At 36.4% G+C, this 18,516-nt stretch overlaps 3 protein-coding genes across 8 annotated transcripts; 1 reads left to right on the top strand and 2 right to left on the bottom strand.

Annotated features, from left to right (window-relative positions):
* Positions 1 to 1,983: 1,983 nt before the first annotated feature.
* On the bottom strand, positions 1,984 to 7,514 carry LOC107585225 (alcohol dehydrogenase 1-like). Of its 3 annotated transcripts, none has more exons than XM_016272143.1 (10): positions 7,474 to 7,514; positions 6,074 to 6,175; positions 5,833 to 5,974; positions 5,526 to 5,613; positions 5,221 to 5,440; positions 3,339 to 3,506; positions 2,856 to 2,948; positions 2,610 to 2,742; positions 2,378 to 2,516; positions 1,984 to 2,298 (listed from the first exon to the last, which is right to left on the bottom strand). In XM_016272143.1, exons 1-10 carry the CDS (start codon positions 7,489 to 7,491, stop codon positions 2,268 to 2,270), a joined length of 1,134 nt encoding a protein of 377 aa, XP_016127629.1. In that variant the 5' UTR covers positions 7,492 to 7,514; the 3' UTR covers positions 1,984 to 2,267. The 3 variants fall into 3 exon arrangements, with proteins under 3 accessions (XP_016127629.1, XP_016127628.1, XP_016127630.1); XM_016272142.1 differs by lacking the exon at positions 7,474 to 7,514 and adding an exon at positions 7,036 to 7,116; XM_016272144.1 differs by lacking the exons at positions 3,339 to 3,506; positions 7,474 to 7,514 and adding an exon at positions 7,036 to 7,116 and having other exon boundaries at positions 2,856 to 3,116.
* A 419-nt stretch (positions 7,515 to 7,933) lies between these two features.
* On the bottom strand, positions 7,934 to 10,160 carry LOC107585232 (uncharacterized protein C4orf32 homolog). The gene is made up of 2 exons (XM_016272160.1): positions 9,900 to 10,160; positions 7,934 to 9,539 (listed from the first exon to the last, which is right to left on the bottom strand). Exons 1-2 carry the CDS (start codon positions 10,026 to 10,028, stop codon positions 9,246 to 9,248), a joined length of 423 nt encoding a protein of 140 aa, XP_016127646.1. The 5' UTR covers positions 10,029 to 10,160; the 3' UTR covers positions 7,934 to 9,245.
* A 1,253-nt stretch (positions 10,161 to 11,413) lies between these two features.
* Positions 11,414 to 15,313, top strand: LOC107585229 (eukaryotic translation initiation factor 4E-1A-like). Of its 4 annotated transcripts, none has more exons than XM_016272155.1 (7): positions 11,414 to 11,502; positions 12,645 to 12,724; positions 12,845 to 12,940; positions 13,060 to 13,123; positions 13,844 to 13,957; positions 14,065 to 14,204; positions 14,285 to 15,313. In XM_016272155.1, exons 1-7 carry the CDS (start codon positions 11,458 to 11,460, stop codon positions 14,397 to 14,399), a joined length of 654 nt encoding a protein of 217 aa, XP_016127641.1. In that variant the 5' UTR covers positions 11,414 to 11,457; the 3' UTR covers positions 14,400 to 15,313. The 4 variants fall into 4 exon arrangements, with proteins under 4 accessions (XP_016127641.1, XP_016127640.1, XP_016127639.1 ...); XM_016272154.1 differs by having other exon boundaries at positions 12,621 to 12,724; XM_016272153.1 differs by having other exon boundaries at positions 11,417 to 11,502; positions 12,609 to 12,724.
* Positions 15,314 to 18,516: the final 3,203 nt, after the last annotated feature.

The raw sequence follows: 18,516 nt of genomic DNA, 5'->3' as shown, positions 1-18,516 counted from the left end.
TGATTATCAGCATTACAATGGTTCAAAACATATGAAACATTTTTGTGGAGGGAGCCAAGAGATTCAGACCACTTATGTATGTCTTATGCAAGCCATCGACTCCGGTGAGTATTAAAGCACATGCAGGCAAACACTAAACAATTCAACAGACCCCATCTGATGTGAATTTGACAATTTATTTGAGCTGGATAGGCTGTCAACTCGCGAAATTGACCCGGTTCTTACGCTCTCACGCCACACAACCATTTTCTCATGCAGTGAAAAACAACCTCAAACGAAAGCAAGGGGAGTGGCATATGAATCCCTCATCCCTCATATAAATGCCTGATTCATTTTTGAAATTGCAGTGATTGACATAACCATAGCAATGGACGGGAAATATATTTTGTCAAAACAGATGTGCATTGAGCAATGCAAATGCAGACTATAGATTGATAGAAAAATATTATTTTCTGCGTATCAATTATTTGCAATAATTATTGGAAACTATTTGTAAAAGTAATGACTTGTAAATCTTGCAGTTCTCTTGCTATTCTTGTTGTGGTGATTTAAGTTATTTGTTTTGCACCACTGCAATTTTATGATAAAACACAGCACTAGTCTTCATGACTTTAAATACTTTAAATAGCCTACTAAAAAACTCAGCTTACAGGGTGTATTTTTCTTTTCTTTTGCAAAACAATTCCCTACACCATCCCCCTTGGGAATTCTTACTCCAAGTTGAACTCAAAAGTTGGCAGCCCTGGTGTACAGTATGGTTGTCTGATATGATGTACACTAATGATCTTTAGAGGGCAGACTTGCACAGAGGGATATCTGTGTTGTGACCTAAGGTAGGTTGTTTCTGTCTTTGTCATTCATTTCCATGAATATGTGACCATAAAGTAATCACCTTACTTTTTAGAAATATCAAGCATGTCGGCTGTGTGAGGTTTGCTGTCTCAGTCTGCTTCAGTGTATTTGTATGCCTGGCTCGTTGCAGTGTACCGTGTTTGTTTGGCACAAACTTTCCAAATCTGATCAAATCAAGATTGATATATGAAAACTCTTCACAGCTAAAAGAATGCCTTGTAACGTTATTGAACATTGTACAAATGTTTTTCCAGCGTTTATAAGGTTCAATTACATTGATCTTGTTTGAGAGAGAATGTGCCTGTGAACACCTAGAGGAAACATTAGGTTAAGTAGGCTTCAAATGGTTTAATTATTTTCATTGCCATTTAAAGAGCAATGTGAAAGCCTGATAAGGTAGTTGCAGACTTTGTGTCACTAATGCTTTGTCGGTTTGATGCATCTCATGAAATAAATTTCAGTTTTTCAGTTTGCAAGCTGAATTAAGGTGTTTTCTCCTTTATTTTGGCCTATTGTTTTTTTAACCATTAAAAAACAAAAAAAAACAAATGCTGAATCTCAAGAAATTATTACAAATGAATGAAAATAGGCATTCAATTCATGAAATGTCAGATAATATTAATTAAAAGCAGAGGAAAAACATTTCTGCAGTCATCCAAGAGGTTCATCTGTACTGAATTATTGTTGCTGCTTTTCACATCATTTAACTTTTAGCCAGACAGAACTGGAGTACAAGATTCATACCTTTAGTTTTATCTACACATTTCAGAAATAGTTTCAGTATTTTAACTGGCATTGAATATGTCCGCATTAGGGCTGAGCAATCTATTTCCATCAGTTCGTCTAAAACATTTTTTAGAAGAGTCTGGAAAGACGGTTTCTGCAAGTTGAGATCGAATTGACCAGCCAAGACCGACATATATGAAGAAAGCATTTGAGAAAGACATAATGTCAAGCATTTAGCATGTTTATCAGTGTTTTGCTTCAAGCTGAAGGGTGCAGCCGCATATTTTCTGGTGCTTTCCAACATTCCCATGAAGGTTATATAAGCAAGACAAATGCTGGAGAGTCTGGCTCAGAGGAGAGAAATTAACTACTTTGACAGCATCATAAATTGGTTCTACAAAACCATTTGAAATGATTTACATGCTTGTCTCTGTTTTTATTTGGCACAGATAACACTTTCTCGCAAACTTTTTCAGAAGCTTTTTGCCTTGCAGATGAATACAACCGTTTTTGATGTTAAACATTAACGTTTACATGCATGTGTGAATCACTTAATAAAGCACAGGGCTGGAATATTCTGTTAAAGAGGATCCTTGAATGCACCGAGCTCAAATACTGCAAAAGAGCGAGAAGCGAATAAACCGAATAAAACTGGCATAGAAACTGGTTGGGTGAAGATGATTTGCTTCTCATTTGGATATATTCAGGATGCATCGAATGCTGTAAGATAGGAAACAAAGGTTAGGACTTTTTTTTTTTTTAACAATATTCTATAGAAAGATGTGAGTGAAAAGTGTACCATTGTCCAGTCTTCATGAGGTTGATGGCATCGTTGACCTGCTCCAGACTCATTTTGTGGGTTATAAACTCGTCAAGCTTTATTTTGCCGTTCATGTAGTCGCAAACCAGGTTTGGAACAGAGTCCTTGCTTTTAAAACCTTTACATAACCAGAAATGAATGTACTGTTTAAGCATGTACTTAAGTTCCTTCTCTGAAAGCCATAGAAAGCATTAACTGACAACTTGTTTACCTCCAAACAGAGATCCTTTCCAGGTTTTCCCAGATATGAGCTGAATTGGCCGGGCAGAAAAATCCTTCACATCAGTCCAGCCAACCAAAACACTCACACCCCAACCTTTAACACACGACTCCAGCGCAGTTCTCTGAGGTCAAAGACGCGTTAATTCACACACACACAAAAAATTAAAGTACTGAAAGCTTTTGAAGGAGTTAGTAAATTAATGCACCTTTTACAAATGTGTCAGGCAGGTCTTACCATTACTTCAGTGTTGCCCACACACTCAAGTGAGAAATCCACTCCTCCATTGGTCATTTCTGCCAGTACTTCAGAGATGGGTTTATTATATGCCTTCGGATTCAGAAAATCAGTGGCACCAAAGACCTTTGCCTTCTCAAACTTCTGCTCATTAATATCCACAGCAAAGATGCGAGAGGCTCCAGCGTTTTTACAGCCCATGACTGCAGCCAGACCTACTGCACCCAGTCCAAACACTGCACACACTGAGCCTGGTGTAACCTTCACACAAACACAAATGAGTTACTAGTGTAAGGCACTTTGATATTCACCTTTCAAGCCACAAAAACTATTTGAACACTTTAATCAACTTAATTTTTTTTGCATTGGATGCATGTGAAAGCAAAATTATGATTATTTTATTACATACAGTGGTGACCAAAATGATTAGAACACTAATATTTTCAGCAGCTAAAAAATGGGTTTAAGTCATTTATTATATGCCTTCGGATTCAGAAAATCAGTGGCACCAAAGACCTTTGCCTTCTCAAACTTCTGCTCATTAATATCCACAGCAAAGATGCGAGAGGCTCCAGCGTTTTTACAGCCCATGACTGCAGCCAGACCTACTGCACCCAGTCCAAACACTGCACACACTGAGCCTGGTGTAACCTTCACACAAACACAAATGAGTTACTAGTGTAAGGCACTTTGATATTCACCTTTCAAGCCACAAAAACTATTTGAACACTTTAGTCAACTTAATTTTTTTTGCATTGGATGCATGTGAAAGCAAAATTATGATTATTTTATTATATACAGTGGTGACCAAAATGATTAGAACACTAATATTTTCAGCAGCTAAAAAATGGGTTTAAGTCAGTTATTTCTATCTTTTACTGTAGTGTGTCAGTAAGAAATATCAGTTTACATTTCCAAACATTCCTTTTGCCATTAATTGTAATAATCCAGTGAGATTTTTGTGTGCCCAAGGAGTCTGAAAACAGTCAGTGCTGCACACAGAGATCTGATCTCATCATCATTATCCAGTCTGTCTGCGATTACATGAAGAAACAGAGCAAACTGAGACAGACTAAATCCAGAAGAACTGTGGCAACGTCTCCAAGATGCTTCAAGAAACCTATGTGCAAAGCTACAGTACTGTTAAAAGTTTTAGGCACTTGTGTAAAAATGCTGCAAAAACAATGTTATAAATAGATTCTTTATCAATTAACTTCTATTAACTAAATTAAATCAACATTTGATGTGACCATCCCTTGCGTTTAAAGCAGCTTTTGTCCTAGGTGCACTTGCGCATAGTTTTCCAGGTAGCTTTGCAAGTAGGTTTCTTGAAGCATCTTGGAGACGTTGCCACGGTTCTTCTGAATTTAGTCTGTCTCAGTTTGTTCTATTTCTTCATGTCATTCCAGACAGACTGGATGATGATGATGAGATCAGATCTCTGTGTGTAGCCCTGGCTGTTTTCAGGCAAACAAAACACTGGATTATTACAATTAATGGCAAAAGGAATGTTTGGAAATGTAAACTGATATTTCTGACACACTACAGCAAAAGATAGAAATAACTGACTTAAAACCAAACAATAATGTTACAATTCTCAAATGTAATTGGTAGAGCAGTGTTCCAAGAACGCAACTGTGCAGCTGTTTTTTTCTTGTAAGGCTTAATTAATGTAATTAATGTAATTTCTTACTTTGGAATATAATGGTTGCTTTTCTGAAGGGAACAGAAAATGCAGCCAACGAATGCAACCTACTGAGGCCTTCGAAATGAGACAACTTTTATGAATGAGCCATTGAATTATTCACTTAACCAAATTGTTTGAACACACTGATTCATAATCATTCTATAACATTCTATAAGTGAGTGAATTGCAGGGGGTTTGTGAGTTGATGAAAAGCTAATGATTGATTAAATCATAACAATTAAAATTACAATAAATAAAAAGTTTTAAGATGAAAACAATCAAAATAAAAACACTTATTAAAATATTTAATATTTTATTTGTTTACTTGCATGTCTTGTGACCATTAACTGACTTCAGAGCACTGTGGAATGTGTTGATGAATAATTGAAATATGAACTTAAAGTATAAAGTAAATATTTTAATCTTGTGTTTAAAATGTAAGTAACTCCATATCAACTTATTTATTGGTTGAATAAAAGCAATATCATATCAGCACAGCTGAGCTAAACATTTAATCTTTAATTTTGTCAAACGTTTTTCTTAAAGTGTCCTTGTGCTTTCATTCTTTAAAATGAATGGCCCTTGATTCAACATTTTGTTATAAGAAGCAAAAACATTCATTTAAGTGTGGCTTAAGTGTCTAGATACTTCTTGAGTGCACACAACATCTTTACACACCCCAGCTGTGTTGACAGCAGCTCCATAACCGGTAGAGATGCCGCAGCCGAGCAGACACACGCGTTCGAGTGGGGCATCATCATCAATCTTGGCCACAGCAATCTGGTTGATGACGGTGTATTCAGAGAAGGTACTGGTGCCCATGAACTGCAGAATGGGCTGATCACGGCAAGTGAAACGTGTTGTAGGATCAGACATAATGTCATGATATTTACTTGACCTGCCAGAGAAAAAAAGATACATTCCCAAAAAGCAAGAGGACGAAATATAATGTGAAAAATTATTCTGTCTTTTGCATTTCTTACCAGTTGCGGTCACACAGGTTTGTTTTTGGACACTTGCAGAACTTGCATTCTCCACACTGAGAGAGGAAGAGTGGAATGACCTTATCACCTGTTCACCAGAATACATAGACATATATTTTTTTTAACGTAGTGTTTCATTCATGAACAAATCAGTTAGATAACCAGATAAACAGATTCATGAAAAGATTCAATTCGGGAGACATGAGGGTGAGCAATTGGTGATGGAATTTTCATTTTTGAGTGAACTATACCTTTCAAGAAGAAATAAAGACTTGGACATGCATTTTGAATAGTTTTATTTTGTGACCTGGTTTGAAATCAGTGACTCCGGGTCCCACACTCTCCACCACACCAGCACCCTCATGTCCCAGGACAGTGGGAAAACCACGCTTGTCCTTCCCTTCAAACAGGTGGTAAAGGTCGGTGTGACAAACACCTGTAGCTACAACCTTGAAAACAGGAGAAAAACATGTTAACCAATTTAACCAACAAGTTAGCAATTTCAGTGTATTTAAGGGGTTTGACAACTTTCATGGGACATTTCCCACCTTAATTCGTATTTCTCCTTCCTGTGGCGGGGCGACTTCTATTTCCTCCATCATCAGGGGCGCAGTGGGCTCCCAGGCAACAGCAGCCCGACATTTAATCACCTTTAGCACAGAAGAACTTGGTTCAGCATGTTTTTTAGATATTTAATGGTTGACTACAGATGTTTATATAACTGCTGTGCTTGAGTAGTTGCATGATCTACGCTCTCTAATCGTAGTTGGAGGTTGTCCAGCTCTTTGGCTTAAGCCAATGGAAAACTTAAACATCTGTTTTTAGAGCCACAAATATCTGTTATTTCACAATCAAAGATAAATATTAACCCAATGAAACTGCCAGAGTGCACTTTTTGTAATTGTAGCTTGGTTTAATGGTTTCCATTTGGCAGTAAACTGGCAGAGTGACCAATAAAAACTATATATATATATACTGTATATATACACACACACATATATATATATATAAAGATTAAAAAAATTCTTACATACAATTGTCACTTTGTTTTTACGTTACATCTAGACCTCTTTATATTGTCTTTGTATATGATATATAGTCTTTTTTATTCACAGTAGTTTATACACACACACACACACATATATATATATATATAGTATTGTAATTAGAAGTGCAGCAAGTCAGTTGTGCATTGCAATAATAACATATACACAAGCTATCACTGTACATGTATTTGAATCAAGACATTGATCTTGCATATTTTCCTTAAGCATAAGTTTTTGCATATACTGGAGGGCTTAAAGCATTCATGAGAGTCTTATTGAAACATTACCATTAAACTGCTCGGATAGAATCTTATTTTTTAAAATGTCTTTGCACTGTAAACTGTTCCTCATCAATCGATCAATGGAAATGAGCTTAAATGTATAAAGAGACTGGAGTCATATTAAAAATGCATTAACTGCTCTGCAGCACAAATGAAAAGAATCCAAAAGACAAGTTTACGAACCTTCCCTGCAGTGGCCATTTCCCAATGTAGTCGTATTGCTGTGATGGATGCAAAGAGAGGCAGAGATTCTTTGGTGCTCGTTTTTATACTCTGGTATTATGTGAAGCAATCTCTCTCTCTCTCTCTTTCTTTTACTGAAGTAAAACTGTAACTTATTAATATAGTAAAAAAAGATATATTAAGATTATTAAGGATTTCATATTTTAAGCATTCTTCCCATTTTACTTTGGGTTAAACAAGAAATGCTTTCAAGTGTATTGTATTTGATGTACTAAAAATTGATAACACACTTTAAAATGTCTTTGCACTGTAAACTGTTCCTCATCAATCGATCAATGGAAATGAGCTTAAATGTATAAAGAGACTGGAGTCATATTAAAAATGCATTAACTGCTCTGCAGCACAAATGAAAAGAATCCAAAAGACAAGTTTACGAACCTTCCCTGCAGTGGCCATTTCCCAATGTAGTCGTATTGCTGTGATGGATGCAAAGAGAGGCAGAGATTCTTTGGTGCTCGTTTTTATACTCTGGTATTATGTGAAGCAATCTCTCTCTCTCTCTCTTTCTTTTACTGAAGTAAAACTGTAACTTATTAATATAGTAAAAAAAAGATATATTAAGATTATTAAGGATTTCATATTTTAAGCATTCTTCCCATTTTACTTTGGGTTAAACAAGAAATGCTTTCAAGTGTATTGTATTTGATGTACTAAAAATTGATAACACAATAATATATTGTAACCCCTTGCCAGGGCTGCATTTCCCGAAAGCATGTGAAGTAGATCACAGAAATGATTGGTGGCAATATGATCTATAAGCTTTCAATGCTTTTCGGATGCAACCCAGATGAATTTGATGGAATTCTGAAAAACTGAACTGTGTAACAACAAATTATTTAAAACAACAATTGTTTTTATTATGATAACCCAGTGTTAAAGTTCAAATACATTGCAGAATGATTTAAAATATAAATTCTTTCAAAATAAATTAATCAATCAAAGTCCTAACAACCCACCACCACCCAAAAGTACAGCATTGTGACATACAGTAAACGAAACGTTGGTGAAATTAAATTATGGCACAGAAGATGTTAATTAACACAGAAAAGAAAAAGAAACGTAAAAGCAAAGTTTTGGCATTTTATAATCATAATCAAACACGATTTTCATGAAAATGAAGTAATGTCATCTTGCAAAGATATTCACAGTTACATAAAGAGCAGCTTAGAGTTTGTTCGATAATTTTTGACATGTAATAATTCATAAAGAAAACACTTAAGTACAATAAAAACAGACCTTTTCATACTTCTGATCCTGAATATGGGTCACACAACACATTCTATTGTAGCAAAATTTGCATACTAAATATTTCCCTGTTATGAAATTACCCTTTAGATTTTTTTATACTGATATTGCAAAATGAATATATGAAGAGAACAGGCAACATGGGCAGATTACAGTAAAATCAACTAATAAAAATACCAAATATGATTTACAGTGCATAATATACCGGTAGATATTTTATCATAAAAGGTTTGGTTTTACTAGTTTCTTCCTCTGCTCAGACTATTGGAGCATTTTATTTAATTCATACTTTCAGAGGTGACCCAAAGTTATCCCAGCAGCCCCAAAACATTCACATGCAGTAGTATAAACACATTCAAGTTTTAACACTGAATGATGATTATTATTCCCTGCTATATTTCTCAAGACATGTTTAGGGGAAATTATGAAGGTTGCCCTCTAGTGCAATTGCGTGGAGAATGCAGGACTGACACCTGGGCGAATAAAAGTAATACATTCAACAACGGCAATGACCGTATAACTGATATGTACCACTGTAATTAGAAACTGGTTATATAAATGCTCTTTTTCCTTTGATAGTCTGCATATCAATATGCACCATTGTGTCAATGCAAATATTGAAGGGAAGCATGCTTTTCACAAGTACCTTTCACAGCGAATACACAGTTCACCATAGACTGGAGGAATCATTCCAGTAGTTAAAGTAAATCCTCCGATTATCTTCATTTACTCACCCTCTTGTGCATACCCACATAAAAAGAAGGCAAATGACACAGACGCAACTATACGGACCAGGTGACATTCACGTAGCTCATCTTTTGTAGAAAGGAGTCTCTCCTCTCTTTCACTGGCACTGGCTGTGAGTGGCAAATGAACCTTCATGTGTCTGTCCGGCTTCACATCTGTTATTTCTGGATATAAATGATAATAATGCATAGAGTTCCCACAAGACCGAGGGCTTGGATACCCAGGAACCAGAGCAGCATCCAAAACACCAGCACGACTACGGGCTCCACGATCTTCTCTCCGAAGTAAAGCTGGGTAAAACCAATGCCCCTCAAACACTTATTGAGCTCCCCGAAAAGTGTGCCCAGCTTCTCGCAGTCGTCCACCAAAGGAGCCTCTGGCGCAGGTCCTGCTGCTGCCTGTGGCTCTGCTACAGAATGACTGTGTGGTCTTTCTCTTCCCCTGAAATCATTCTGAGAGCAAAAACAGAGTTAGGCTAGATTACACAATGCTTTTTTAAGTAACACAAAGCAGAAAGTGGAAATACTGTACAAGATGACACCACATGAGAGTATAGTGTGTGATGTATGTGCTTATGCTACATATAGGCAGGCAAAAAAACAGGTTGGTATAATTGGGTTTCATTATTGAGCTAAAGTAAGCTAAAAAGAGATATTGAGGAAAAAAGATATTGTTTCCGAGCAAAAAGTGAAAGAAATGACGCCAAATACACTCATGCTACTCTGTTTTTTAGTTATTATATTTAAATATTAAGTAAAACCTATATCACAGCTAAATGTTTAGTAGAGCTGGATCAGATCTGCCCCTCTTACCCGCTCGCTGTGTGCGGGTCTGACAGCAGCCTCATGCTGGCACTGACACCCGCCTCGATCCCGCGTCCCGCAGAACACATCACGATGGCGTACCTCCGAATTATTTACGAGCCGATTAGTTCTTGACATTTTAAAAAAAAGCAAAACGATCACTGCTGACCTGAGACAGGGCCGAAGGGCTGACAACCAGATGGCTGCTGGCGATACTTCCGGTCTTGGCAGCTAACAGAAGGTACATGGTACACCTCGACGTCACGAGTCACACTGCCGTCAAAATAAAAGAGTTATCATCCAAAATAGTAGGACTTATTGTAATATGTTTATTAAAACCTTCATAATGGAAAAACATGAATGAATTAAACAGAATGAACTATGTATGCCGATTATGTAGAGCTGATAAATGCAGCTATAAACAAAATCATTTTCTTTCTTTTTACAAGGTTTAATTTTTATAGTATTATTATTCATTTATATATATATATATAGGCATTAGAAATATATATAGTTATTGAAGGGCACGGCTGTGTGTCAAAACCTACGTAGACAATATTTGGGGGCGTCATTTCCGCGAATCGGTTCTTTCGAACAGTTCGTTCCAAAGAACCGGTCAAAAACGATTCAGCTGCCCTTTTATGTCTTAAGTGACCACATTTCAGAATCAGAATGAGCTTTATTGCCAGGTATGTTTTCACATACGAGGAGTTTGTTATCATGACAGAAGCTCCACAGTGCAACAGAATGACAGCGACAGAACAAAACACAGATAAGAAAAGAAGAATATAGAACAAGTAAATAAGGAATAACAATATATAAATTGACAAGTGTACGTGCAGGTATATTACAATAGACAGTTTTGTATGTACAGGTATATTATGTGCAAATTTGAGGTGTTGACTGAGTGTGTGTGTTAGAAGTGTATGAGTGTATAAATAGTGTTGTGTGTTCCACAGTTATTGTCAAGTGCTCATGAGATGTTCATGTTCGGTCTGCCATGCTCAAAACGGTCTAGTAAATTCATATAACGTTTCTCATGCCTGTTTATGACTGTTTATGTTTATATTATAATTTTCTTCAGTTGACTTTATGGCAGCCCTTATAAAGAAAACATAAAAATAATTTGCATGTACAGTAAACAGTACTAAATTGTATATACATCACTTGGCTGAAAATACTTTGACATTTAAGTTAATAATTTTCTTATAAAATCGAAATTATATATTGTACGTAAAGTCAATCTAATTTTAATAGAATTATATTAAACCGTATTTTTGTAGATACAATTTGTGATTCAATAATATTACATAAAAACATAAACGTATTTGGTTTTTATTATTTCAAAGAGTCGGCGATTTGAGAACTGAGAATGGTCCTATTAATTCATCATTAAGATCCGATTCAAAAGAATGATTCATTCATGCATCGGCCGCATCCGAATCGTGTTCGAATCATCTCTGGTAGGCGTCTCGTTGTTAAGTTTTGAGACAGAGCTTCTGATTCGCTCTCAGCACGGTGTCAGCCAATCAGAGCGAAGCACTGAAGTGAAGCGTGAACGTCGCTTATGAGGCCTGTGAGCGACTCACGTAAAATGGCGACGGCGGAGCCGGTGAGTCAATAAACTTCTCAAAGATTATTATACACTTCCCTGCCCTTCAGCGCTACGCTACAAAATACCTGCCCTTACCAATACATTTATACTTCGTTTAGGCGAAAATTACGTTTAAATGTCGTCCTCTGTAAACTTTTAAAACGTTTTCCGGCATGTTTGAATGGGTGGCTCAACAAGTTTGGCTGAAAGTTGACAAGGCTTGTTCCAGACGCGTAATTACTTTTCCAGATGTCTGTTCGTCACCACTACCCTATATGCATTTAGTCACACTTTTTTTTTTTTTATCTTGTTTTATTGTCTTTCGGGAACAAAGCTTGCCCGTCACAGCACAGCTGTCAAAAACTAAGACAGCAATGAGGAAAGTGAATTGTAGTAGAACGGCACCATGCTGGATCAGACTATTAAAGCTGTGCCAAACCATAATTTATTCACAGCTGTTACAATCTGCAATTAAATTCGAGATTGACACGTTAAATTAATTTTAAGCGTATAAATTTGTATCTACATTTTCTAAACTGCTCACACGAAAGACCCTCGCGCTCATAATAATGAATGAGCTCTCGCACAAAGCCCATGTTTGGTTCAAGTTAAGCGAAACGAACAGTGACTGTAGTCTGTGAGGAAAGTGAATTGTAGTAGAACGGCACCATGCTGGATCAGACTATTAAAGCTGTGCCAAACCATAATTTATTCACAGCTGTTACAATCTGCAATTAAATTCGAGATTGACACGTTAAATTAATTTTAAGCGTATAAATTTGTATCTACATTTTCTAAACCGCTCACACGAAAGACCCTCGCGCTCATAATAATGAATGAGCTCTCGCACAAAGCCCATGTTTGGTTCAAGTTAAGCGAAACGAACAGTGACTGTAGTCTTCAGACTAACATCAGATACAATACAATCACATTTAACTACCAGGTATTGCATTGGTCCCTGCTGTTGAATTAGTTCTGTTCTGGATGCTTGTGTTAATTTAAATAAACGAGGACAATAAAGGGATATTGCCTACAGTCTTTCTATTCTGTCAGCGGTGTGTGTCTTTACACTGGCTGCTGTGATGTGAACTTGGATGTATTAGATTTAAACTAATCTTTTTAAGGTTCCTGTGCAGGAATTAAACTCAATTTCTTGTAAGAGTGAAGAGGAGAGCTCAGAAGAGACAAATCAGGAGATTGTCAGCCCTGAGAGCTACATCAAACACCCCCTACAGAACAGGTCAAGTGAATGAATGCACCTTGTGTTTAGGGATGAATGCACTTGTTTTCAAATAATGTGCTAGCTTCTAAATGTAGTTTTTAGTTTCTTTAGATGGTGCTTATATTTTTTTCCTTGAAGATGGTCTTTATGGTTCTTCAAAAATGACAAGAGCAAAACATGGCAGGCTAATCTCAGACTGATCTCCAAATTTGACACCGTAGAGGATTTCTGGGCGTAAGACTGATTTTCTTTTTCCAAGAGATATGCATATGTTACAACACTGTCCCCCCCCACCCCTCCCCCTCCAATTTGGTTGACTAGTCAAATTTATTTTATGAACCTCTTCTTTATAGGCTTTATAACCACATTCAGCTCTCCAGTAACTTGATGTCAGGATGTGACTACTCACTTTTCAAGGTAGGCTTCCATCATAACTGCTGTGAATTTTATGTATTTAAAGGGTTCACCCAAATACTAACTCTCAAAAATGAAAAATTGTCATTGTTAAAACTCTGTGAAAGTTTACCCAATAAACACGCATTACTATGACTTCAAGAACTAATTGGCCCTTTGCAAAGCTGCACCAAAACATTACTGACCAATCATACTGTAGCATCTGTTGCAGTTTGCCATATAATCAGATAAGCTGTTGCTCTTTTCTAATGTAAGTCAGTAGGGAGCATGTGTTTGGACATCCCCAAATATGATGAAATGTTGCCAGATAAGTAACAAAAGAAAGAATGCATGCTGTATGCATGTCTCTTTTACAAATCTTACATTTACATTGGCAGCCGCTTTTATTCAGATCGACTTGCATTGCATTCAAGGTACATATTTAATCAGTTCTTTCACTAGGATTCGAACCCATGAACTTGGCTAAGCTAGTGGCATGCTTTACTGTTTCTACTGATTACTTCATTGTTCTATTTGTGGTAATCTACAGTGGGATGTAATAAAAGAGGACAGAGTGTTGTGAAGGATCAGTTGCCAAAAGCGTAGTGTTTGTAAAACATAACGTCTGTGTATTTCTTTTTCGTTTGTTTATTTTTGCTTGTTTACTGTTGCCTGCTGATTTTTAGAGGTACTGTACGAGATTCTCCCGATTACAGTGGGCCTTGCTTTGTGCTTGGGTTGCAGGATGGTATTGAGCCTATGTGGGAGGATGAGAGGAATAAAAGAGGAGGCCGCTGGCTCCTCACTCTCAACAAGCAGCAGAGGAAGTATGACCTGGACCGCTTTTGGTTGGAAACTGTAAGAGTTCTGAGTTAGTCACTGAACGCCCCCTCAACATGCACACAAGTAATTCCTGTACTTCTGCAGCGCTGACTCTCTAACATTCACCTGTGTCGTACCTACAGCTGCTGTGCCTCATCGGTGAGGCCTTTGACGACTACAGTGATGATGTGTGTGGGGCTGTAGTCAACGTCCGAACAAAAGGGGATAAAATCGCTGTCTGGACAAGTGACTACGAGAACAGAGAGGCTATAACGCACATAGGGTGAGACTTGTGCATTCACGCTACAAATAAACGATAACATACTCAGCCTGGCACAATGTGTGATTGTGTTTGTTTGGCAGGAGGGTGTACAAGGAACGATTAGGCATCCCTATGAATATGACCATTGGCTACCAGTCTCATGCTGACACGGCCACTAAGAGTGGCTCCACCACTAAGAACAAGTTTGTGGTCTGAATATCTTCAAGGGCCTGAATTCTCTCTCTCTCTCTCTCTCTCTCTCTCTCTCTCTCCCCATCTATCTATCTATCTATTCTGTCTCTTTCTCTGCCTCTTAAAACCAAAGCAACAAAAAACCAGACTGGACTAAACTGCCATGAAACCCCCCTGCAAGTACACTTTTCCCAAAAGCACTTCACAAACACACTCCTGGACGTCAACTTGCACAACCAATGAGGTTTACAGCACAGACAAAATATGAAAATAACAGTACCTGTGCTGCTTGTTACATTCACACACATTTTATAAGTATTACTTCTGTATCATGCTACACTACACATGTTCTTGCTTTAACCCACTAAACATTCACACATCACTACACAGTTTCCCCGAGAAAAAAACATGCGTATAATGAAGCCACATTAAGTGTTTACCCCTGGCAAGTCTTGTTCAGAGATTGTAAAGTATTTAATATTGTTTTTTTTGTTTTGTTTGATTATTGGAAGAAATTGTCAATTTATTTAATGGCAGAGGAAAGGAAATGTCTGTGTTCTTTTATCCAGCAGCTTTGCTGCTTCAGTGCCTAATGAACATAAACATTTTAATGTATTCAGATTAATCGTCAACATTTCATTGAGATGGTTTTTGGCCAGTGAGTGCGTGTAATCAAACTAATCTTCATAGAGCTTACATCTTTAAGCATTGACTTGATTAAATTTGGGGGTTTGAAATTCAAGATAAGTGTTTTTATATTGTGAATTTTTGATGCATCATAAGTTTACATTCCTTGTTAGAATAGTAAACTGTGGGATTTTTTTCAGTGCTGTAACAGATGAATTGTGCTTGTCTGGATGTCATTGGCTTGAGTTGGCTCTTCAATAAGATAGCAGCATTATCAAATTGGCCCTGAAAATAAAATAGATTTGTGTTGATTCAATTTATTTCACTGAAAAGGGGGAAAGGCGTTTCGGTATTCATCACCATAGTGTTGCAGTGTTGTTAATGGGCAATTAATTATTCAGAACATCAGAACATAAAATCTGACCATGGTAGATCAAAGAGGTGGCCTAAATATCTTGACTGAGGAGATGAAGAAAAAAAGCATATTAATAAAGTTAATATGTCAGGTAGAATCAGGAGTTTTCCCACAATTTTCTGCAATTTGTGACACTTGACGTACTCAACTTTCAAAATTATTGTAGACCCTTAGCTATGCCATCTATTTCTACTACTTTACACGTTTTAAGAAATGTAAGATTCAGATTTGAAAACTCATTCAATTAGCGAGTCACCACTGAGTTTGTTTTTAGAGACATAAAGCTCCTTGTTTGCAGTGTTTCGGGCTGGAGGTTTGCAGTACACTGTGTTCCACACCCATCACTACTCAGTCTAGTGTCGGAGCAAAACTTGATTGTGCTCACACAGCCACATTATTTTCTGAATCCAATATCAGTGTCTATGTAACTGAATTCATAGAGCTCAGAATAAGTTAAAGGGATCATGCAGTAGACTTCGAACAGTGCTGTACTATTTTGCACCAGAATGTCACCTGATACTGGCTGCTAGAGCAAGGACGAAGGGTTACTGCAAGCACATAGAAAGAAAATAAATAATGATTTATTAGAGAGGACTTTGTTCAGAATCAAACCGGTGTTCAAAACAGATTTTCTATTTATCTCAGGGACAGGTGATCAGTACAGGCCTTTTTTGTAGGTCTGTGCTTTTTATTTAAATGTTTTTGTAGGAAGTCTCTTATGCTCACCCAGGCTGCATTTATTTGATCAAAAATACAGTAAAACTAGAAATATTATTAACATTTAAAGTAACTTCTATATTAATATATTTTAATGCATTTTTTATATATTTGGTTCCCAATAAATGTTGAAAACAGTTGTGCAGCTTTATTTTTGTGGAAATCATGACATTTTTGTCAGTATTCATTGACAAATAAGTTGAAAAGTTCAAAAGAATAGCATTTGTTTGAAATAGAAATCTTTAAATAACATTATGAATGTCTTTACTGTCAGTTTTGATCAATTTAATGCACCCTTGCTAAATAAAAGTATTGATTAAAAAAAAAAAAATTATTTACTGACCCCAAAATTTTGAAGACACCTAACATTAGTAAGTTTTAATGCCATTTTGTCTTGAGCATATAGACAATTTAAACATACTGCAAAAACATGATCTTTTCCATTGATGGTTCACTAATCTGTCTTAATCTAGATTTTTTTTTAAGTCAAGCTGTTGTGGAGCATGTTTACAATTGTAGTGCATTTTTAAGCATTAGTGTGTGGAATGTGTGCCTTTATTGTCTTCGCTTTTAATTTACTGATTTATTTGATAACACTATAAGGTCTCATTTGTAAGTAAGTAATGCAGTTAATGCATTATAGCTAACGTAATACATACAACATGTATTGTATCTTTGTTAATGTAAGTTAATAAAAATACAGTTGCTCTTTGTTCATGTTGGTCAACAGTACATAATGTAATGATTTAAAAAATCAATTCATGTTGAAATTACTATTAAGATTAATAAGCAACCCAATCTCACTGAAAAACGTAATGAATTAGTATGATGTGAATCATATGAAAACATACAATTAGAAAAAACCATGAAGGTCCACCCCTAACCTAACCATCATCAGATTGTATGAAAATATACAAATTAATATCAATTAGCCACCAATTTGCCAAAACATAAAATAGCTATAAATTGCAATGGGAGTGTGTTGTAATAAATGCTGTAGAAATATTGTTAGTTCATGTTAGCAAATTAAACCTTATTTTAAAGTGTTCCCTTTTAATTTGATGGCATGTTCTGTTGTGTTTTTTTTATGTTTCGTATCTTTACTGTGGTTTAATGGGTTTAAAGACAATCAAATTTGACCACTACAAATCTCATTTTGCCATAAAAGAGTATTCTGGCTTATTTAATGGCTGACGCAGGGTCACTAATAATGGCAAAAAGAGATGCGTGCAGATGTCAATAGTCTTTAATATTATTTTGATGTCCTCTGGTTGTTTATGTGGTACTGGACATCAGGATAATGAGATGTCAGTCTGATGTGCTGTTCGAGCTTCCTCACTTCACACCTCTAGAATCTCTAATAAGAGACCCTTGAATCAGTCTTAGTGACCCTCACAAAACTAATGAGGGGCACGCCGTTTGTTCACCAATTACCAGTCTCAGGCAGATGGAGATACGCAGTGCTGAAATCTTAATTTAGATGTCTGTTTTGCATGTAGTGTGAATACTTGTTATGTGTGCATAGATACGTAATCTTAGATGAAAGTGTGGTCTTTGAAAATGCAGGACTCATTTGAAGGAAAAGCTAATAACAGTCAGACCTCTGAACTGAGATGAGACTACACTCTTAAAAATAAAGGTGCTTCAAAAGGTTCTTCAAGCGATGCCATAGAAGAACCATTTTTGGTTCCACAAAGAACCATTCAGTCAAAGGTTCTTTAAAGAACCATCTCTTTCTTACCTTTTTGTAATCTGAAGAACCTTCTTTTGCCACAAAGAAGCTTTTGTGAAACAGAAAGGTTCTTCAGATGTTAAAGGTTCTTTATGGAACCATTTAGAAAAAAAGGTTCTTCTATGGCATCGTGAAGCACCTTTATTTTTAAGAGTGTAAGATGGGCAGTGAGGACTCAACCGCTCTAAAAAGGAAAAGAGCCACTAGGCATATCCTTGACATTATACCCCTAACCTCTGAATACCATATAGTATAAATGGTTCTTCACTAGGTAGGATGCTCTTAGGCTAAATCATGTCTTATTACTTTACTTGTTTGTACTTGCCTCTAGCTACCAGAGAGCATAAAACCATTGCTGTAGCAATCCTGGCATGTGGCTTGGGGTTTTTGCCAAACATTTTCATTATTGCAACAGTGGATGGCAGTGAAATAAGTATGTATGGAGAGATGATATACAGTATATTATCAACAATCTGGCTTTCAGATTTTTACCAGTTCTCAAATACTGTATATTATTATTTGATCAAAATTACAATAAAAACAGTACTACTTTTAAATATTATTACAATAAAATAAAAGTTTATATTTTAATATAAGTGGTGGCAAAACTGAATTTTCAGCAGTCATTACACCAGTCTTCAGTGTCACAT

The sequence above is a fragment of the Sinocyclocheilus grahami genome, unplaced genomic scaffold (assembly GCF_001515645.1).
Source record: "Sinocyclocheilus grahami isolate Dianchi unplaced genomic scaffold, SAMN03320097.WGS_v1.1 scaffold68.1, whole genome shotgun sequence".
Lineage (NCBI taxonomy): Eukaryota > Metazoa > Chordata > Actinopteri > Cypriniformes > Cyprinidae > Sinocyclocheilus > Sinocyclocheilus grahami.
The sequence above is the reverse complement of the archived record's forward strand: the minus strand, read 5'-3'. Positions and strand labels throughout refer to the sequence as shown.